Source organism: Canis lupus, chromosome 4 (genome assembly GCF_048164855.1).
Source record: "Canis lupus baileyi chromosome 4, mCanLup2.hap1, whole genome shotgun sequence".
Taxonomy (NCBI): domain Eukaryota; kingdom Metazoa; phylum Chordata; class Mammalia; order Carnivora; family Canidae; genus Canis; species Canis lupus.
In genome coordinates, this window is record NC_132841.1 from 9,588,232 (window position 1) to 9,610,891 (window position 22,660).

Here is a 22,660-nt window from a genome sequence, read left to right on the forward strand (position 1 = left end):
AGTGGACTGAAATGTGTGCCCTGGAGCATCTCCTGATCTCTCCTCTTCACTTGTTCTGAAAACTGATAATAATATCTTATGTTTGCTTGGGCTTGACACTTGACCCCCAGGTGAACTCGTTAGGAAGCCGCAAGGGTACCGTGTCTCTGTGACCTCCTAGCCACCTCCACACAGTTCACGCTGAGTCACCACCAACGTGGCCACCTCATCCACACCCTGCGGATCTTGACCCAGGAAGGACCAGGGGAAGCCCCTCTCCATGCCCCCCGCCAGGGTCAGAGCAGCAGAACCGAAAGCTGTCACCTTCCAAGTGGCTCACAGTCAGTCCATAACGGGCCTGCAGAGCCAAGAGCACTTTCAGCACTTCCCTCCTACGGGCGGGGGTGGGGGTGGTGTGAGGATGGGGATCAGGATAGGGACACGCCCTCCGGCACCCCTGAGGCTAAGTGGGAGCCCGAGGCAAGCTCGCTTCCAGCCTTGACCCCAGGAAATGCACTTTCCTTAGTTCTCCCTCTTGTCTTTTTTCCCAGGAGAAGGAAACAGCGGCCCTCACCCGTCTGCACACTGTATTCTCTAAATTGAAGGACACTACAAGTCTGTATGATACAAAGCAATCTCAGTAATTCTGATTTCAACATTTCTGTTCTTCCCATTGCTGCCAGGAGAGGGAGGCCGATCTCTTCCCTCCTGTGATGTTGTCTGGAGTGAATCCATCTCTGCCAAAGCCCTGGGCTCTGAGAAGGCGAAGTCGAATGGGGGTGGAAGGTGGTAGGTCAAGAGCAGTGAGGGGATGACGAGCACCCCCAGGGGTGTGTGGTGCACACTCAGACTAGAGTAAGGTTAACAGAGACAGACACACTGATGATGGGTGACATGGTGGCTCTGTTGTGATCTGAGGACAAACACACCTCAAGTTCCTTTACTCAGGCTCTAGACTGGCTCTAGGTGTCCCAGAGCCCCGCAAGCTGTGAGCAGGCAGGGGTGGGACAGCAGGACCTCAAAATCCCAGAGTCCTGGCTGAGGGAGGAGGCAGCGTGGGGGCAGGCCCTGCCCAGCGCATCTGAACATCCCCTGATCCTAGCCACCTGGGATACGTCCCAAGGGGTGAGGAGTGGACACACAGCTGCAAGGGGGACCTTTCTTTACAACTGGGGGGCCAAATAAATAACCCTGGTTGGCTGTTCTGTAATGGATGGATTTCCTGTTCCATTTCCTGTCTCTCCACCCAGCCACCGAGCCTCTGGACAGTGTGGCCAGTGACTTACCAGAAAGAATCCTATAGTGACCTGCTTGGCAATATTTCAGGGATTCTCACACCTCAAATACTCATGGCCACTCCCCCCCACCCCCGACACACATACACCTGCACACACACACACACACACACACACACACTGCACTGGAGCTACTCATCACTGGAAAGAAAGCCTTCACCAATCACAGGGATCTGAGAGTTCCCCATGGGAGGAGATACATCCCCGGACATAAATATAATAATTGGAAAGGTTAAAAGCTGTTATAAGGGTGTTCAATGTTGACTGCACGGTGGGCCCGAGGGCTGCAGAGGGAGGAAGGCCACCCAGCAGCAGGACCATCCCCTGAACGAGAGCGAGGAGGAAACTGCAGACAATGTGCTCCTTCTTCACATGCCCCCAGAAGCCAGCCTCTGTCCCCTGTGCCCCAGGAAGGCAAGGAGGCGGGGACGCACCTGTCACTCCAGGACCCGTTCCACTCAACCTGGCCCCAAGGGTTCCGGACTCGGATGAGCTCCATTTTCTGGCCTCGGAAGTTTACCTAGAGGGAAAAAACAGGAGGGCAACGTGGAAAGATGCATTCATGCGTGAGCTCCAGGACACTTCATCTTCAGCCCTGACTGGCTTTACTAAAAGCCTCTTGATGACAACACGCTAAAGGCATGTCAAAACTCATCAATTCTTTTTTTTAAAGATTAAAAAAATTTATTTATTCATGAGGGACACACAGAGAGAGGCAGAGACATAGGCAGAGGGAGAAGCAGGCTCCCTGTGGGGAGCCCAATATGGGACTCAATCCCAGGGCCCTGAGATCACGACCTGAGCCAAAGGCAGACACTAAACCACTAAGCCACCCAGAAGTCCCAAAACTCATCAGTTTTTAACTAGCCCTTGGAATTTTCTAATTCCTGGTGAGCACAGTGGCTAACATTAACAATGATGTTATATTGTTAACCACCCCAGAATGGATATGCTGAATCTGAGATAAAGTAGAATTATAAATAATAAGAAATTGTTCCATGTGAATCTTCAGATGAGTGAATTTCCTTTCTGGACTGGAATCTCCCTAGAGGCAGGGGCCAAGTCTATTTTATCATTGTATACTCAACACCGAGCACAGTGAGAGGTAAAGAATAGTTTGTCCAAAGTGCCCATAAGTGAGTTTTCTTCCTCCTTAATATCTTACTCACAAATGAATGAAAAGTATATAGGCACACGCTGGAAATTTAAACAACAATAAACAAAAACCACTTCCAAGTCTTCTGAATCCAGTCTTTCCCCCTTTCCAGGTGTCAGGTAAGGATTTCTGCTGTCCATATGGAGAACCCTTGAGCCAGTACAGAAAGATGATTCAGTCATGCCCCTCATGCTCTGCCCCAGACCAGAAGGGGCCAGTACATTTCAGAAAGATTTTGGAGGAAAGCGAGTGTAAGTAAAAGACTTTTATTCATCAACTAAGCAGAAATTTTAGCTCAAAACACTTTATCCTCATGCATTGGGCTCAAATTATATTTTTGATGTGTAAAAATTTAGTTAGTATAACCTCTCCAGAGTCCAGGATGCAGCTTGCAGCTCCTCATTTAAGATGTTCATTAAGTGAAATGTACAGATGGAGAGAAAGGAAAAGCAATTGAACAGATGTGAAGGAAGTTTCTATTACTGGAAATAATATTTGAAAGATGTAACATTAAAAAATCCTGTGCCTACTAGGGCACCTGGGTGGCTCAGCCGGTGAAGCATCTGCCTTCAGCTCAGGTCATGATCCTGGGGTCCTGGGATGGAGCCCTGCATCATTTGGGGGCGGGGGTCCCTGTTTGATGGGGAATCTGCTTCTCCCTCTCCCTCTGCCTAACCCCCTGCCCCCACTCATGTTTTCCTCTTGCTCACTCACTCACTCTTTCATAAATAAATAAATAAATAAATAAATAAATAAATAAATAAATAAATTTTTTTAAAAAGTCACATGCCTACTCAAGTGGGTGACTAACAAGGCATTATGGGCAGGGAAGGAGGTGGAAAAGAGTCTATGCAAATAGTTCAGTTCTAAAGAATCCCATTGCATCAGCCACCCTAAATGCTCTGCTCACAATTCCCTGGTGAGGAGGCATAACAGGCTTCCTTCTAGCACCCGTTACTCCCCACTCCTCTGGACTGTGTTACTCAAAATGTGAGCAGCCACAAGACAGACCAGATGTACCTGTGTCCTCTACAAACTGTGTTTGAGACTTGTGTCAACTTGGCTTGGCCACTGGCACCCAGATACTTGGTTATACACTATTTTGAGTGTGTCTGTGAGGGTGTTTCTGGATGAGATTAGCATTTGGATCAGGAGACCGAATAAAGCTAAAGCAGATGGCCCTCCCCCGTGTGGCTGGGCCTCATCCGATCAGCTGAAGATCTGAATAGAACTCAAAAAGGCAGAGAAAGAATTCACTCTCTGTGTCTGGCTACCGAGCTGGGACTTTGGTCCTCTTCTGCTCTTAGACTGGGACTTGTACCATTGGTTCTCCTGGTTCTCAGGCTTTTGGCCTAGAACACCGCCAGATTTCCTGGGCTTACAGTTTACAGATGGCAGATCACAGGACTTCTCAGCCTCCATAATCATGTGAGCCAATTCCTCATTATCCATCCACCAGTCATCTATTTATCTACCATCTATTGATAGCTCATTGGTTCTGTTTTTTAGAGAACTCTGATTACCCCAGGACTGTTGAAGAATTAGGGGGGGAAAAAAAGGAAAGAAAAGAAAAAACAAAGCCCAGGCTCTCACAGCAGCTAAACAAGGTTGGTACCGTGGTGGAATCACATGTTTCTCTCTCTGTCTCCCGTTTTGCTCTTTTGGATTCCAGCCTGCCTCCTTTAGATGAGACCTTCTCTAACATGTCTGAAGATATGGTTTAAATTGTGATGCACTAATAAGTATAAGAGACTAGAGATGCTGAGTCTACTCCTGTACCCCATCCACGGGGGTTCACATCGCCTACCTGGTCAATTCCTGTCACACTGTAGGCATGGCCCTTAATGAGACCGAAAGGCGTCCGGGCTTCAGATTCTGCTGCATTTCTGGTCTAAAATGTGAAAAAAAAAAGCAGTGATGGACTCATTAGGTAAGTCAAGTCTTCCCTACCTGCCCAGACCCAGCTCTGTGCCTGGCCCGGCCCCTTCTGCTCCCTGAGGTGAGAATCATGTGCCTGAAGCATCTAAAGACACCCTTAAGCTGATTAGTGACATACAGCAATTCCCAGTCTCTTCCAAGGTGAGGAGACCCTCATTCCTAGCTCAGACTCCAACGAAAAGTTTACTTTTTTGCCCCCAAACAGGGTAAGTTGACCCCACTCCCCATCATGTAGGACAGCACAAGAGAGAAGTATGATCCCGTACACCAAAGAGAGCATAGGAAGCATTTAACAGTATCACATACAACTCTACGTCACAAATTTGAATGGATAATTTAGCAGCAAAGAATATATTCCCAAGATTAATCCAAGAGAAAACAGAAATCTCAAATAGGTTCTAAGAACTAAGTGAGGTAAGACTATATATGTGTGTATGTTTGTATGCATAAAAACATTAGAGAAATACTGTTAGATTCCTATCTACCGATATGAATGTTTTTAACGATATATGAAGTAGAAAAAAAAAAAACAAAGTTTCGGAAAGGTACAGAGTAAGACTCCATGTAGGAAAATCAAACCCGTCTTCTCCCAGGTGGTGTGTATATGTGCATGCCTGTTTGCACGAGTAAGGAGGGGGTGTGAACGATGCACGCTGGGTGTCACAGGGCTGGGACCTGGGGAGGGATACCAAAATATGCCTTTATAGATCCAAGGATTGTACTGTCTGATTCAATGAGTATGCCCTAACTTTATAATTTAAAAAACATTGAATTAAAAATTTTGTTCTAATGAAAATAAATAAACATCGACACCACCGCAGTCACCTGAAAGTCATGCTCCTCCTGGAGCCGGGCCAGGACACCTGCTGAGGACAGCAAGAGGCATGTGAACAGGCAAGTGAACGACTTACATCAATGGAGCAGCCCACCAGAGAGCCCCTCTTCAAGGCCTTTTCTAGAATCTCGTAGAAGTTCTCGGGAGCCTCTTTAGTTGCGAAGGTCTCTGCTACACCCCCCGTGAAGTCTTCCATGGCCTCGATGGTGCTGCCCCCCTTCAGAGCTTCATAGCTACCGTTCAGCCTGTCAGGGCGGCAGGGAAGCACGGACGCCGCTGCAGGGAACAAGGAGGGCCACCAGGTGGCGCCCCTTGGCCAGAGATTTTCTAACTTTTGATTTTTTTTTTTTATTATTATTATTAGAGTGCCAACATATATACAGCATAACACCCAGCGCTCATCAACTCTAAGCAGCGTCTCTCCTGGAGGTGTCCTGGGTTGGGTGGTGTGGAAGATGGGGAGCAGGGAGGCGCCTTGGCTTGGAGCTCCCAGGACCCTGGGCTCTCTCTGGGATGGCCAGTGCCCGTGGTGGAAACAGCCTGGACCCTGGTCCCTGACTGGCCACAGTTCCAAGTGCCAGATCCACAACTTATAAACTGAGGGCTCTGAGGACAACTCACTTACCCAGTGCTTCAGTTTCTGAATTTGCAAGATGAGGGTGATGGGTGTATGCTCCCTCCCAGGATTACTGTGAGGTGGTGTTTTTTTTTTTTTTTTTTTTTTAAGATTTTATTGATTGATTGATAAGAAACACAGAGAGAGGCAGAGACACAGGAAGAGGGAGAAGCAGGCTCCCTATAGGGAGCCCGATATGGGACTCGATCCCAGGACCCCGGGATCACGCCCTGAGCCAAAGGCAGATGCTCAAACTCTGAGCCACCCAGATGCCCGTGCTGTGGTTCTGTCTCTGTCTCTCTTTTTCCCTCCCTCCCTCTTTCTCGCACGGAACAGGGAACAGGGCTCGACCGTGAGGGTGTTAGTTATCCATAGACTGAGACAAGGTTGAGTACCTTTCTCTTCCTTTCTGGACAACTCCCCAACCATTTTTTCCCTCATAGTTGTCTTTTTTCTTAATATAAGTTGTTTATACATATATAAGCATTATGCTTGAATTTTAAAATAAACTTTTCTGTTTAGAACAGTTTATAGGATTTATAGAAAAGTTTGTAAATAGTACAGGTTCCCATATACCCCTCACCCAATTCCCCCAGTGTTAACATCTTTCATCCGGGTGGTACACTAGTTACAGTGACGGAGCCCAACCATTGCTATTATTAAAGTCCCTACTTTCTTCTTATTTCCTTAGCTTTTACCTAAGATGCTTGTTCCAAGAACCCACCCAGCAAATCACATCACATTGAGTCCTCGTGTTTCCTTAGCCCCCTCTCGGCTATGGCAGTGTCTCAGATTTCCCTTGTTTTCCATAATCTTGGTGATTTTGAGGAATACTGTCGGGTGTTTTGTAGAATGGCACTCAATTGGGATCTGTCTGCTGTTTTTCTATTGATTAGACTGGGGTTATGGCTGTAGGGAAGGAAGACCGCAGAAGTAAAGTGTCCTTCTCATGACGTCGCATCCAGGGTCCATGCTGTCATCATGACTTATCGCTGTCAATGGTGCCTTGAGCACCAGGCCTTGAGCACCAGGTCATGTCCGATAGGTTTCTCCCTTATAAAGTTACTCTCCCTCCCCCTGTCCACACTGTCCTCTTTGGCAGGACATCATTAGTGCAGCCCTCCCTTAAGGAGCAGGGGGTTTTCTCCACCTTAAATTACTTGCAGTTCTTCTATATGGAAGACTTACTCTTTTCCCCAATTTATGTATTCAGTCATTTATTTATATCAGTATGGACTCATGGATATTTACTTTGTACTTTGGTTTGTAAGCCAATGCCACTTTACTTATTTTATTGCTCAAACTGTTCCAGCTCTGGTTACTTTCAACCTCTTCAGCTGGCTCCTGTGTACCTTTGACATAACCCCATTAGTGTGTGTGTGTGTGTGTGTGTGTGTGTAAAACATTCTCTCTCATGGTACATCTTGGTACTACAAGATGTTCTAGGCTCATCTTGTGAACTTCCCACCCCAGTCCTAGAATCAACCTTAACTCCAAGGATCCCTGGTTCCTTTTATTGGAAAAATAGTATTAGAGACCAAGACCCGTGAAGTAGGGGTGCTCGTTGCTGTGGGGTTGCCATTCTTTCTAGGCCCTCTCTGTGGACACAGTGAGGAAATGATATGTGTACACTGACCTAGTACAAATACCTGTATCTCTATTAAACAAAACATGAATTCTGAAGTCTCCTACCCTAAGTAATGACCATAGGCATCATTCTAGCCTCCTTCACTTGCTTCTCTGTAACCTCCTTCTCAACAGTGAGAAACCTAGCTCCACCACCTGCCATCCATTCTCCTTAATTGTTCAACTCAGTATATACATATAATGGTATCAGAATTGTTGTCCTTGCTCCTGTGAGAAGCAACTTAATCAGCCTGAGTAGAATACTTGCATATGATTCCTTTTGATTTTAATCTTACAGACCCCATTCATGCCCACAGCTACTCAAGTCAGCTCCCTTTTCTCCTGCCCCTGCAGTGAGTGTGTTGCATAAATTTGCAATGCAGTTAGATGAAATGCATGATCAGGATTTCATCCTGGGATTCCTCATCCTTCTCGATGATTTTTAAATCTTCATGTATTGAGCTTCATTCTTTGTGCTGTAAGGTTTTATGGGTTTGATAGATGAGTGGTGTCATGTATTCACTATTACAGTGTCATATAGAATAGTTTCACTACCCTAAAAAAAGATTTCCTTGTGTTCCACATATTCATCCTTAACTCTGTCCTTCCCTCCCCATGAGCCTCTGGCAACCACTGATCTTTTTACTGTCTCCATAGTTTTGCCTTTTCCAGAATGTCATATAATTGGAATCATACAGTATGTAGGTAGCCTTTTCAGATTGGCTTCTCTCACCTAGCAATATGCATTTAAGATTCATCCGTTTCTTTTCATGACTTGATAGCTCATTTTTTAAATCACGAAATAATTTTCCATTGCCTGGATGTACCACCATTTGTTTATCCATTCGTTTTGAAGGACATCCTGGTTACTTCCAGTTTTTGGCAATTATAAATAATGGCACAATAAACATTTGTATGCGGGTCTCTGTGTAGACATAGTTTTTATCCAACTCATTTGAGTAAAAGTGACCTTTTACCAGACTCATTTACCAAGGAGTGGGATTGCTGAACGATTAGGTAAGACTATGTTTTGTAAGAAACTGCCAAAAGGGCTTTCAAAATGGCTGAACCATTTTGCATTCCTACCACGAATGAATGGGAGTTCCTGGTCATTGGAGCAAAGATGCTCTCCATCTTTGTCAGCAATTGATGCTATGTGCGGTGGTATTTTGCTATTGTTTTAATTTGTAATTTCCCAATGACAAATAATGCTGAGCATCTTTCCATGTGCTTATTTGCTATCTGTAGAACATTTTTGGTGAGGTGTATCCCAATTGTTTTTGGCCTCTTCTAATGACTAAAAATAAAGATTTTCTTTTTAGGAAACTTATTCTTCACTCTTTGGGTGAATACCCTTCATGTTCCACTGGATCCCACTGGCTGGGATCCCTGACCCAAGCCATTTCCACTGCTGCAGCGGGAGGATGTCCCTGGGCTGGGGTAACCGACGATGGAGCCATGCCCACCCAGCCCTGGAAAGGACAGATGCTGGCCCTGGAGAGGATCTTGCTGAGGTCTCCTGGTGGGGGACTCACCATGTGGCAGAGCTGGGGCTGGGTTCCCTGGCTGTGCCTATGCCCCTTTGCCCACCTGGAACCTGTCAAGTGGCTCTGAGGGGGTGGACGCAGATGAGCATGGGGAGGTGTTGCGCTGTACACCTTTGGCTCTTCTTTGATGGCTTTAATTCTGTCCTGCTGATTATAGGATTAATTAAACCTCTGTTTACCTTCTCTTAATTTTGCCACTTGCCAGAGTTAGAAGCACAACTGTTCTTCTCAGCTCCCTTCTCTGAAGACAGGGTTCCCATGGCTTAAAGATCCAGGATGAGCCCAAGAGGGACTCCCAGGGTAGCTCTACTGTCAGGTGAGTACAGAGCTCAGGCTACTGTGGCTTTTTGCTGACAAGCCGAGGGCCTACAAATCAAGAGTGCTGGATGGAACTAAGTTCATGTGATAGGTGATTAAAAATCACTGTCTGGATTCCACATACCCTGAGCTTCCTCAGCTCATTAAATCCACAGAGACAGAAGTCAGCATGGTGCTTGCCAGGGACTGGGCACGGGGGGGGGGGGGGGGGGTGGGTGGTGATGGGGAGTGGGAAGTTAGTGGGTGCAGAGTTTCAGTTTTCCAAGTTCTAGAGGTAGATGCTGGTAAGGGTTGCACAGCAATGTGAATGCATGCAATGCCACTGAGCTATACACTTAAAAGTGATTAAAGTGGTAAAATTTACCAAACAGACCAGATGTTGGAGTCATGACAGTGCTTGGTGGGAAGTAGGGAGACCAAGTTCTCTTAAGACATCTAGATTTTCCTCCATCTACCCTCCTAGCTCTTTGGAAGGCCAGACACAGGAAGGACATGTGTTGCCACTACAACCAAGGATTGGCACAGCAAGGCCAGGCCAGTAAAACTGTCCAGGCTGCTCCTGACCACCCTCCAACCCTGGCCGAGCCCCAGGCCTATTGGCCCCATTGGGCTACACCTGTGAATCTGGAGCCTCCAAGTCCCTACTCATTGAAGCTCTCTGAAAAGGCCCCAGGGGTGGAGACCTGTTTCGTGGACAGAGCCTGCCCATGCAAGGGGGCACTCACTTGGCGTAGGCTTTTTCCAGCAAGGCACTCCAGAACTCACTGTGGTCAGCGGAGTGGAGGAAAATCAAGCGGTCCCTGAAGGTGGGCAGCCGGTCATCGATGACCACATCCAGCCATTCACTGTGCTGCCAGAACTGTAGGCCAGGATAGAGACGGAAATCATGGGGGTGAGTCACAGGGGAGGGCCAGCCCCATCTGTACATATTTATCACTTGGCTCTTTCTCCCTTGGATCAAACTGCCCTTATGGTCCTACAGAAACTCACACGTGGCTTCCGTGATAGGGCCACGTGGACTGTGTCCACTGAGCCACTGACTGAGCACCCATCCCACCACTGACATCCACTTGAAGACCCAGTGTAGACCCACCAAAGCCAGGGGCCAGTGGGACAGGGTGACACGTGGACACTGCCGGGTGGGCGGAGTTAGTTCTTCTTTCTCACCAGGAGTGGGTGTAGTGCGGGGTTTGCTCTGCTGTTGCACAGCGCAGTTCTCTATGTCCCCCTGTCAACCAGTTTCAGGGTGTCTCAGGTGTTCCTTCATCTTGAGTTCCCTCCTTGCCTGGGGGTGGAAACTCTAAGACTGATTTTTTTTTTCTTTTTGGTCACACATTTTTTTTTCCACACACAGAGAGAGGCTGTTATGAGGCAGGTGGTCACTGGTGCAGGTGTGCAGACCTGAGGTGTGTGTGCATATGTTCTTATGTGCTTACACACGTGTCCATGTACATGTGTGCACGTGTTCACATGCATGTATTTGTGTATTGCGTGCATACATGTATGAGTGTGCGCATGTATGTGCTTATGTGTGTGTGTGTGTGTGTGTGTGTGTGTGTGTTCCTTCTGTTCCTTCTCATCCAGTTGGCCCAAGAGAGATGCTAAGGTAAGAAGAAAGAGGGAAGCAGAAGGGCCTTGGGAGCTGTTTATTTCCAGCGTGGCTGGGGCATCCTGAGCGGCTCTATGTCAGTGATTCCACCCCAGTCAGACCAGGCCACCCAGTGTCTGGCCCAGATTGTGTGTGTTTGAAGGAATACTCCCCTGGGCTCCCAGTGATGGGCCCTAAGGGGTGTGTTGGGAAGCAGCACAGTGTAGGACCTTACTACCACCTGCCCTAGCTGGATTCCCACTTGGGAGTTTCACCCTTCCAGCACAAGTCACTTCAGGCTTTCTTGGGGGCATTTGTGACTTCATGTTCCATGGAGGCACTGCCCCGGCCTCAGAGGTTCCTGAAGCAGGTGCAGGTTTGGGGAGGGTGGCGGTACAGGGGACAGAAGTGCATGCCTGCCTCATGCTGCCTCCTTCATAGGACCCCTTTTAGTTCTGCGAACCCCACAAGGTTGATGTCAGTCGTTTTTCCAGGCAGCATGTGAAGGCTGGGCGTGCCAGGAAATCTGCCCAAGGTCACCCGCATAGGTATGGGGCAGGGCAGGTGTCAATGTGTGCTCGGACCCCGGGCAGGGACTGCGGGAGGAGGAGAGGACCGGGGCTGGGGCCGTGAGAAAACCATAAACCAACTCCCAGGCAGGCTGTGCCCGGAGTGTGGCTCTGCGGGGGGGCCCACCCGGGTGACGTGTGTCCTCCCGGGGCCCCCAGCGGGTGATGTCTCAGTGCTTTTGTCCGTTTCTACTTCTTATGCTTACTCATATCTCCAAATCTGTATTTCTTCAATAGAGAGGATGTCCCAGTTTATGAGAAATAATCCAGTTCCTGGGAGATAGAATCTTTCTGGGCCATTTCCTCTAAAAGCACCACCTATTCCAAAGACGAAAACCCATTAACGTGGACCTCCAGACTTGCCGAAGTAGTGCTTGAAGCCTTACTGCATACTTTCCGAAAGGGCTCACCACGGGATGCCTGTGCTGTCCTTCTAACACACTCAGAGGCTATCCCTTGACACAACCTGGTTTGGGGTGCAGTTTTCACACATATAGAGTCAGATCCCTTCCAGGATTACCAAGCAGTTGAAGAGGCGCATGACGTCATGCTGGGCCCCAAAAAGCTAACTCCACTGGCCAGGCTCCCTCTTACCTGGAAGTGGAATATCCCGGCATAACCAGGTCCAAAGCTTTGGTCCTGGGGAACGACTCTAGCCAGAGCTTTTTCATTAAGTGTGAGGGAGGCAATGGCAGCTAATAGCCAGCAGTCGCCTGCAAAACGAAAGCCATAAATCACCGTCTTCATCGCCAATTTACAGTGAATGGGGAAACGCTATGCCAGAAGGAGAGGTAGGGCGTTCCAGATGTGGCCACATCTTTTCTGCATTTCAGAAAATGGACAGAATGCCAACAAATGCCTCTGTCCTCCCCTTCTGCCTCCCTTCCTGGCTCTTCTATTGCCTGGTTTATCATGCACAGCTGTTGCCGTCCAGGCAATGTTATAGGATATGCTTACTTGGGTTTCAGACATATGCTCCATTATGCATCAGCTCTGTGCAGTTCCAGAGGCCAAGGCTGCATACATTAGTATCAACAGGGCTGGGCAAGTAGGCATTTCATAGCTGCAGCCCAAGAAATTGGGGGTCTTCAGAAATGGGGCACATGCCACTGGTTCCTAACACATCAGCTGCTCTTGGGCAGCCTGGGGTCCGGCTATGGGGAGATGCTAATGAGAAGGGACACAGAATCTTTCAGAATCATTTGTTCATCAAACTTCACTGAGTGCCTCCCCGGTGGAGGTCCCTGCTCTCAGCTCTGGGGTGGTCAGGGAGTCTGGTAGAGGGGCCCCTTCATGTGTGCCGACCTCCTCCCCATTCTTCTCCAAGTTATGGCTTTGCTCAATGTAGGAAAGTGTGTTTCTTTTCCTAGAGTGAAGCAGCTTATGTCTATTCAGCCAGGAATGCCCTGAAGGGGTGGGGGCATTCAGAAGCCAGTGCCATTCATACCATTTAAACCAGAGGAAAAAAACTCAACAACAAAGTGATATTGCTTTCTCTTTCTGCTGGGCCTGTGTGGATGCATGGTATTGGTCATATCAGTGCTATGCCCAGAGAGGGTACCTCTGAAGGTCAGTTCATCAGGCAGCTGGGCGGATAATAGCATACAGCGGCCCACTAGCAGGAAGGGCAGGTGATGGTGTTGGTGGTGTTCTAGCTCTTATTTCGGGAGGCAGGTTCACAGTTGTTCATTTCATGGTTATCCTCCATAGCCTATACATACAATACGTACAATTACGTGCAATATTTAAAAGTAATAAAAGTACTACTAAGTGGAGCACCCAGGTGGATCAGTTGGTTAAGCAAGTCATAATCCCGGGGTCCTGGGATTGAGCCCCACATCGAGCTCCCTGCTCAGCGGGGAGTCTACCTCTTCCTCTCCATCTCCCTCTGCCTCTCCCCACTGCTTGTGCTCTCTTTTTCTCAAATAAATAAATAAAATATTTTTTAAAAGTGTTACAAAATAATAGTTACAATCAACACCAACCAAGGTTAAATATGCAGTTGTAGTTCCAAATAGATGTTTGCACTTATGCTACAAACCAAAATTTTGAGACACACAGGAGCCTGTCCTATGCCTTTCTATTGAATAGCAAGATAGGGTTAAGGAGGGGGCAGTGAGGGGAGGCAGAGAAAGAGTTTGGGGGGAGAGATGAGAGAGGAGATGAGGAAGGGGCAGGCAGAGTGTCCCAGAGAAGGCTTACCCCCAGCAAATGAAGACCAATCTGAAGGTAATTTTTTTTCAAAAGGTCAAAGGGTGTGTAATTCTATCGTCTATGCACAGTTGACCCTTGAACAACATGGGGGGAAGGGGCACCAACACCCCGCCCCCACAGTCAGAAATCCATGGATAGCTTTTGATTCTCCCAAAACTTAACAACTGACCTGAGTCCTTACTGATAACATAAATAGACAACTGACACGAGTTTTGTATGTTCTATGTGTTCTAAACTGCATTCCTGTAATAGAGTAAGCTAGCGAAAAGAAAATGTTCATAAGAAAATCATAAGGAAGAGAAAATCCTTTGATATAAGATATATCATATAAGATACTATGATATCCAAAAAGAAATCCACATATAAGTGGGCCCATGTTCAAGGATCAACTGTGTCGTGGGTCAATTGATCAATTGATTGATCTATTTATTATCAACTGTCGTCACTCTAGGTTTGGGACTCTGGGCTCTGTGTTTGGAGTAGCTGGTTGGTGAGCACTGAGGCTACAGCATGACCCACAGCAACCATTAGACCCTAATGGTAACACATATAGAGTCAGTCAGCCTTATAGGCCAGGCCTCATAAGCTTGTGGCTCTACTGGTGATTTTTTTTCTTTTTTTTTTTTTTTTCTTTTTTTTTATGTCTTTTTGTTTTCATAGATAGAATAAAGGTAACCCAGTTCAATTTTGGACTAAATCCTGAAATGCAAGACCCAATTTAATGGACTTGGGGGCACACTCAGGCAAATTTTAGGAAGGAGATTGTGAAGCTCCTGGGGGGATTCCCCAAAGTCTGAGCCCCTGGGGGGCATTATGGCCTAATGGTTAAGAGCAAGTTCAGATCCTGACTGCCTAGCTATCACTCCTGTGACTTAGGTTACTCAGCCTCACTCAACTTTCATTTCTCATCTGTAAAATCAGAAGGGTGACTGGGAAGATGACCCAGTGACCAAGTTAATGCATGAAAGTTATTAGCTGTGTCATGGTACAGGGAGCCAGACCAGCACCACTGGGTATCTCCATTCTCTGTGAACTTCTGAGCCTCACACAGCAGGCACATCCACCCCCAGGAGATCAAGAGTGCAAAGAGCCTGGGGTCCACTGGGCTCCATCTGGGAGAGCAGACTGGCAGACTGGGAGAGGGGAGAGGAGGAAGTAGTGGGTGGTAGCAGCAATGTTCCCCCAAACCCTGTCATCGTGGCCTTCCAGAGGTCCCATCCTGCTCTTGCCATGGTGGCAGCTCAGAGGTCCTATCCTGCTGGCCCCTAGGGGTGCCTTTCGAACCCCCCTCTCTCCATGCTCCATCCCCTCACACTTACCAAGCTCCCCCTGGCAGATATCTGTCCTGGTGGCCCCTCCAAGAATGAATTCTGGGTTTTTCACTATTTCCTGGAAGAACAAAGGCGTTACTGGGCCAGTGTGATTGGAGCGGGCTCACAGTCTCTCTCCTTTCTGGGAGCAGAAGGCTTTCTTCTTGTATTTGATTCTGTTTCTGTGAAGCGATGCCACACACTCAGGCCATTCTCTGGCAGATGGCACCACCACCCCCTAGGGAGATCCTGCCTTCCGGGCAGCCCCTCAGTGCAGTCCTCTGGCCAAACAACTCCTGCCTGGCTGCAAAGGAGGACCATGAACTGAAAATTCTCATTGCCACCCAGGCCCTTGGGCTAGCAGTCAGGGCTGGGGGCAGGGGGACGGGGGCATAAGTTCTCTGTTTATGGGCATTTTTCCTTCTATGGGCTTCAAATTTCTCATCTTAAAATGAGGTAATACACACACCACAGACCAGTGCTTAGGATTAAATACAAACTTACCCTTACCCATCCAACTTCTTTTTTAAAATAAACATTGTGCATGTACATACACATACATATATACCTATATATAGACACTATATCGTGAGATATAAGTGCACATATCTCTCATGTAACTTTACCTCAATGCATTACATACATTTTATTCTGTATTACACATAATTATATTATTATAGACCATAAACAAGTGAACGGACATACAAGTTCAAGAGTGGTAAGTACCAGGGTGGATAGTGATAGGGTGAGATGGAGGCTATTTTAGCTGGAGCAGTCAAGGAGGGCCTCTCAGGGAAGCACATAGTTGAGTAGAGAGTCATGTGAGGGTCCAGGGAGAAGAAACAACAAATCGTGAGACATAGAGGAAAGTTCTGTCACACAGTGTCGATGCTCGGTCATTTTAATAGGATCTGGACTCAGGCTGAGTCAGGGATTCTTCTCGAATATTTCTCAAAACAGGACTAGAGGCAGAAGTCCTCACCAGTACCTGGGTGGATGCCACAAGCTCTGCCTTGAATAGTCTCCCTCAAGCTCCCCAGGACCCTACTTCTCTTCTGGTCTGTGTCAGCGGGGGGTGGGAGCCAATCTCCTGGCTGGCCCATGCAGACCCTCTCACACTGCTCTCCCCATCCTGTGAGTCCGGCTCCTCGGGGTGTTTGCAGGTGGCTCTGAACCATGCTCCTGGGAAGGTGCAAACCGGGAAAATATGCTCTCCACAGGAGTCCTCTCTGATCAACAGAGGGGCTCTGGGCAGGCCATCCAGCTTCTGAACCAGGCTTTGTTTCCATGTGTCATATGAGACATAGACCACCTTTTTCCATCTTGGACATTTAGGGATAGGTGCACAATGTGCATTGGAGCCCCTTCCCCGAAGAACACCTCAGTAGTTCCCACAATGCTCCCTACACAGCCAGCCCCTATCAGGGGAGCACTGTAGGGCTCTAGCCAGCAAAACTCCAACCCCAGGGCCCTCATCCCTATATGGACATAAAATGGACTCTGAAGGCTGGCAGATCCTGCTCGGTGGGCTATGACAGACGCTGGGCCTCCCAGGGGTCAGATGGGCTGTAGGCGAGGAGGCCCCTGGCTCCCCCTCACAGCCCTTCCCTCCTCCGCCTTCAGCTGGCCCATCCTGCCAACTGTGCCGGCAGATGCCACTGCCTCTCAGCTACATCTTGCAGTTAGTTGTTTCTGTCCAAGAGAGTTTTATCAAATTGCATCAAACTGGATGGATGGAGAAAAATACAAAAGGAGAAAACTCAGAAGCTCTCATGAAGTGAACAGGAATTAGCCATCCAGGTGAATTGGTGAGATCTGCGATGCATGGCTGATGCATGGGCCCATCCAGTGTTCCTGGGTGTCGGTGAATCCACGAGCCATCCTGGGGTTTCTGTGAATGAGCGAGCAGGAGGGGTAGCTGCGCTGCCCCGGGCCATGTGGCCGCATATGCTGACAGATGCAGGTCTCACATGTGGGGAGCCTGTGACTTGTGTAGGTGTGCATGTGTACGGTCCAGGCATATGTCTCCCAGGTATACTGGTGAGAGCATTGCATTTGTGCCTGGGCGTCTGTGTGTGTGTGTGGGGGGGGGTGGTGGCGGAGGTGCAGAGGTATGTGTGGTCTTGTGAAATGCTGTCTGGGGCCTTGAGGAAGAGGGTTACCCATTACAGTCATATGACAGGAAGACCAGAAGAGTCTGGACAAACCCGAAGTGAACCCAGACTGAGACTGGGGTAGCTGGGGATGGAGGCAGGAGGTCCGAGGCCAGGGGTCCTGGCATGCTAGCTCCTGGGTCTATTCTGTTCACGTTGTACAGCATCAGGGGCTCAGCCATGCTTGTAGACTTTTCTTTACTTAGTAATTACATTGAGGGGAGAAGAATCACATTTCTAACAGGTTTGAAGAGGCTGGGCCCTATGACTGACAGCTGTGTGCTACTCGAGGCCTTGAAGTCACGTGCCACTGTGGTCACTTGCCACTGTGTACACAGGCTACCAGAGGGCTGTCAGCCTTGACATCTTCAGCAAAGAGGTATCCCGGGTGAGAAATTAGGGAAGGAATTGCACAGAAGAAAGTGGATGGATGCAGGCAGACGGGGAGTGGGGGAGACAAAGGTCGAAGGAAGCCCTTCTGAGCTGAGGAAGTCAGGCTTCGGGCCCAGGAAATCAGGCCCTAGGCTGGACTGCACCCCGGCTGCTGTACCCCAGACCTGCTCCTCCCCACTTTGACACACGGCCCTTTCCAAGAGGCCCACTGCAGGTGATTTCACCTCTCCAGGCAGAGCCTTTCGCCCCACCCCGCTGCAGGCCCCCAGGTGATCCCCCTCAATGCCCGCCTTGCCCTGGGCTCCCTGGAGGGCCAGCCTGGAGGCCCTCTGATGTCCCCCTGACTTCAGAGAACCGCTGCTCAGGTGCTCACTTCACACCCCGCCCTGCCCACAAGCACAGCTGTGTTTGACAAGAAGGTGGTGCTGGGGAGGGCACCCTGCCCCACAGTCCGGCCCCACTGGGCAGCTCTGCACTTGCTGTCTGAACATGCACCACCTAGGCGCCCAACACCAGAGCAAGCAGCACCCAAGCCACAAAGGCCTTCTGGAGGGACGCTGGCAACTCTTACCATCATCCCTCCCACCAGCCCACCCCCATACCAGGGACCCTGGACCTCGGTCCTCAAAGCTCCCCCCTCCCGACCCAGCCCCATGCTCCCGATTTCACAGAAGCCTGTAAGAGGTCTGCAAAACCCCCAGCCCCCGGACAGCAAACAGCTCGGTGTATTCCTGGGGGGAGGACAGAAGGGACAGTGTCAGTTGCAGGCAAAGCGAGAGGCAGAGCAAATTCAGAGAATGAATCCCTAGGAAGGAGAGCAACAGTGGGCCCGAGTTAGGTAATAAAGAGATCGTAGAGGACCCGAGTGGGTGGCGGCCCCACCCATCATTTGGGGCAACCCCTAGAGGTCAGTAGTGACGAGGAGCACCTCCTAGAGCCGAGATGGGGAACTCTGGCATCCCTCGGAGGTCCCGGGGCCCGTTACCCTCCACCGGGGCCAACAAGGCATTCTCCACCCGGGCCTGTGTGCCTTGAGCTTTTATGTTGCAGAAATTCCAATTTTGGCAAAGAAGGTGACTTGTATGTGGCAGAGTTACACGTTAAGTCAGGAGGTGGCGGAGCAGACCCCAAGGGCAGGGCACCCTCCTCCCCCCGGGGATGCTGATGCGTCGGGTTACAATTCCAGTGGCGGCAACCGCAGGCACGGAGGCATATTTAAGGCTCTTTTCTGCATGCTCTACACGTCCACGCAGTCATCCCTGCAACAACCCTGCAAGGGAGGTGGTATTATGACCCCCTTTTGGGGTGCGCAGCTCAGGCCCCCCAGCAGCAGGGATGGGCTGTTCTCTCTGGAGAGGGTGCGAAAAAGCTACCTCTTCTAAGATCCTGGCTTTCAGGGGTGCCGTGTCTGGCAACTCAGCGGTGAGGGGCACAGACACGGGTGACCTGGTCTCCCCGACACAAGGCAACTGAGGGCCCCTTCCGGCTCCAGAGTGCCCCCTGTAACTGGAGGAGGCTTTCATGGGGCCACATCATAGCCCGGAGGCTCCTGCTCCCACTCCTGCTCCCTGTTTGTCCACAGGTATTGATCCTGAGAGCACCTGTGATCACCTGCTAAACGTCCTGCAGGCACTATTTGTGTGGGGTCTGAAGAGGACATGTAGCCACCGTTGGTGGTGTCACTCGGAGGTGACACCCATAAGGGTAATCATGACAGCAGCTGCCATTTACTGCAGCCTCTTGCTGGATGTTGGATCTACATTGGTCATTACTGTTCCCACCTCACGGGTGAGAGGACTGAGGTTTGGAGAAGTTAAGTGGCAGGACCACAGTCTTGGGACAAGTCAGCAGTAGGGCGGGACCGGCACTCATGGCCTCACCTTTTGTCCAGCCCTCTTTGCACTCTCCTTGTCCATAGCAACCTGTCCCCAGAGGAGCCGCCCCCCGGGGCCAGTCCCCACCTAGAAGGAATGACAGCCCGCAGCCCCCGGGCGAAGGTCAAGGCCTGGCTAACCCAGCACAGCAAATATTGACTCCTTGTGTGAAGCACCAGCTGGCACCCCTGGAGCCCATCACCTCCAGACTGTTGGGGGTGGGGCAGCGGGGACCCTGGCCTCTCTCTGGGAAATGAGACAAGTGGTTTGGGCAGAGGAGCCCTGCTTCCTGAGGGTTCCATCCATCACATGCGCACTGAGCACTTGCTGTATGAATGTCCACCCACGGTGAGCATCCTGGGCTGCAGCCAGAAGCGAAGGGACAGTCCACATGCATCCCAGCGGCATCCACACTTGGACGAGCCTGCCTCCCACCCAGCTCTGCATGTTTGCCTTGGGTTCCCGTAGAATGTGTCACCAGACACTTGTCTTGGACAAGCCTTGGCTCCCACTCACCACTTACTGACAAGCCCCTCTCTAGCTCCGGGTCCCAGCCCCAGGGTCACCTTGGTGGGAGTCAGACAGCTGAGGGTGGGGTGTAGCCAGGCACATTGGGCACGGCCCCAGAGCATCCCTGGCCTGCTGGTGTTTGCCCCCTGTGGGGCATTCTCTGTGCAAACTGCACAGCATCTCAACAGTACGCTTGGCCGCCGTGCCCGGCAGATGCGTCTGTGTACAACACGCCCCCCCCCTCCTTGCTACCCCCTGCGGGGCTGCTGGGTCCACACCCCTGCCTGCGGTTCCCACCACTTTCTCTTGCACTCACCCCTGGCCGTTTCCACACGAAGGGGATCTGGGGTCTCTCGCTATAGAAGAGAGAGGAGCTGTTGGCTGGGAAGTCTGGATCCTCAAACAGGATGCCCTTCTGCACACACTCCTGCCTCAGTTGCTCGAAGCTCTGGCCTGAGGAGTGGGTGATGCGGGCGTCCTTGGGAACTGGGTGCTTCTGGGGCCCTGGGGCCCGATAGAGGTAAGGCATGGCTGGTCCCCTGGTGGTAGCCCCTGGTCGGCGATAGGTGGGAAAAAGCAAGACGAGTGTGCTAGTCAAGGAGCCAGCTCAGAAAAACCTGGGCTCAGTGGCCCTTGGCCTCTTCCTGTTTGCCTGGGAACCTCCCTGTTAAGACTGGAGTGAGGCACGCCCTGATGGCAAACTGTAGAGAGAGCTCTCTGCCCTCCCAGGGGCTCCTGCAGACCCAGGGGGAACACTGAGCCTGGGCTGATGCTGGGCAGAGGCAGCAAACTCTGCTTAATGCACTGGGGAGACCCCATGAGAGAGGATTGCTTTACAGGGAAAGAGAACGAGAAACCAAATTGGCCCTGGAGGCGGCAGGCAGCGTTCGCTTTGCAGGAGGAGATGCACTGTGTGTTCTTGAATCACGTCTGAAGGCAGAGAGCTGCAGGGTTTTGTAGTTGGAAGGGAGCCTAGTGAGCCGTCGTGGCCCCTACGACATGACCAGAGCTTACCCCGCTCTCTCAGACTCCCTCATTCTGATTTAGAGCAGGGTCAGCAAACGTTTCCTGTAAAGAGCCAGCTAGTCAATACTTTTGGTTCTGTGGGCCATATGGTCTGTGTTGCAAATACTCAGTTTGGGGGGTTGAGCATGAAAGCAGCCGTGGACACTATGTGATGAATCAGCATGGCTGGGTGCCAATAAAACTTTATTTACAAAAGCAGATGGGGGCCGGATGTCGTCCAGGCGGAATTTGATGACTGACTCGATACAGGCGTGCTCACAGAGGGCATCAGCTCCTCCTCCCTGTACAGGTGCCTCCGTTCTCCAACCTTCCTGGCAGCAGGTGTCAGGAAAACATTTGCAAAAACAGATATCATATTAATACAATTCCATGTCCTGTAGACTCTACAAAAAGCATTTCACATCTGAGCAGAAAGGAAGTTCAGGGGTTGGAGGCAGTTTAATAAAAATATTAGCTGCTGTGTGAAGCCCCTGGTCTTCTAAGGACTTTGCACCGATTTCTCTGCGCTTCTCCAACTGGTCGCGGTGGCTGCTGGAGTCGCAGGGCCTCGAGCTAGTGGGTGTAGTGAAAAGCCTATGACGTGAGTTTTTCAAGGACCTCTCAGTTCCCAGGAATGTCCATTTAACTCTACACACTTTCCGTCGAGTGGGTCCTGCATATTGTTTTGCAGGGAATGTGTAGGCATCATAGTTGGTGACATCTGGTTGAGCTCCCAGTTTTGCCAGGAGTGACTTGGGCAAACAGTCTGTGCCTATTTCCTCGAGTGAGTCAGGACAACAGGGTCTCCCAGGGCTGCAGGGGGATTATGGGATCAAAGCAGCTTGCGGAGCCTGGCATATATGTAAGATCAGGAGCTGCAGGTTCATCCCACCCGTCCTGTCCTCTCTGTCCCCTGCCCCATCCCACAGACATAAGCTCTCACGAGCCTCCTTTGTTGTGTCTCTTTATCCGGGGTCAGGAATGATTCTGTGCTAGAAACGGTGTTGTTGCCCGAGTCCTGGGTCCCGCTGTCCTGTAGACAGCTCTATTTAGAAGTGATTAAGGACAAGAGCCAGGGAGACAGATGTGACAGCATGAGGGCCATCCATTTCTGGATCATTTCAAGGCAATGATCACCAGCCCAGGTTTCTGAGAGTTTCCCCTTCAGATGCCCCAGCAAGGGGGGAAAGGAAGCCTGACGTGAGATTCAATGCTGTGGAGAGTCGTGAAGGGTCCCCTTCCTGTTGGACCCTTCCCAAGCGCCATGAGGCTGTGTCCTTATTCCGTTCCCATAACAAACCCCTCTCTGGGCAGGAGTCTCTCCACCTGGTCTCTCCTAAATGGAATGGAAGAAGCAGTCCTTTCTTCTGGAAGCCTATTTTAGTGACTGGGAAATCATAGCATTGCCAACGCCTTCGGGTGAGAAACACACTGTCGGGGCTCACCTTGCACCCTGCTCCCCACGACCATGTGCCAGCGTGGGAGACAGGACAGAAGCCAGGACCCTGTCTGAGTGCTCCCGCCACCTGCTCGACCCTCCCAGCCCCGTCCCAAGGGACGTGTCATGCAGGCCGCAGTGCCCCGGACTTAGGGCTGCATCAGAGCCCCCCTGAGCCCGCACCCAGCTCAACCTGACCCTGAGGACAAGGTACAGGCCCCCTGGCTGGGTGATCTTCCAACCAATGTGTCAGGAAAGCAGATATTGTTCTTGAGCCTCTCGGTTTAATTTTCTAA

The 22,660-nt window shown here is 50.2% G+C and overlaps 1 protein-coding gene across 1 annotated transcript in view; it reads right to left on the reverse strand.

The window, feature by feature from the left end:
- The window catches only part of CAPN9 (calpain 9), a 39,953-nt gene extending 19,400 nt beyond the window's left edge, over positions 1-20,553 (reverse strand). The window contains exons 1-7 of the mRNA XM_072823106.1: positions 20,238-20,553; positions 15,001-15,070; positions 12,062-12,180; positions 10,036-10,169; positions 5,280-5,448; positions 4,238-4,321; positions 1,709-1,794 (exon numbers count right to left, since the gene is read on the reverse strand). Coding sequence (XP_072679207.1) covers positions 1,709-1,794; positions 4,238-4,321; positions 5,280-5,448; positions 10,036-10,169; positions 12,062-12,180; positions 15,001-15,070; positions 20,238-20,450 — 875 coding nt within the window. The 5' untranslated portion in view covers positions 20,451-20,553. The remainder of the gene's footprint in view (positions 1-1,708; positions 1,795-4,237; positions 4,322-5,279; positions 5,449-10,035; positions 10,170-12,061; positions 12,181-15,000; positions 15,071-20,237) is intronic.
- Between the last annotated feature and the right edge of the window lie 2,107 nt (positions 20,554-22,660).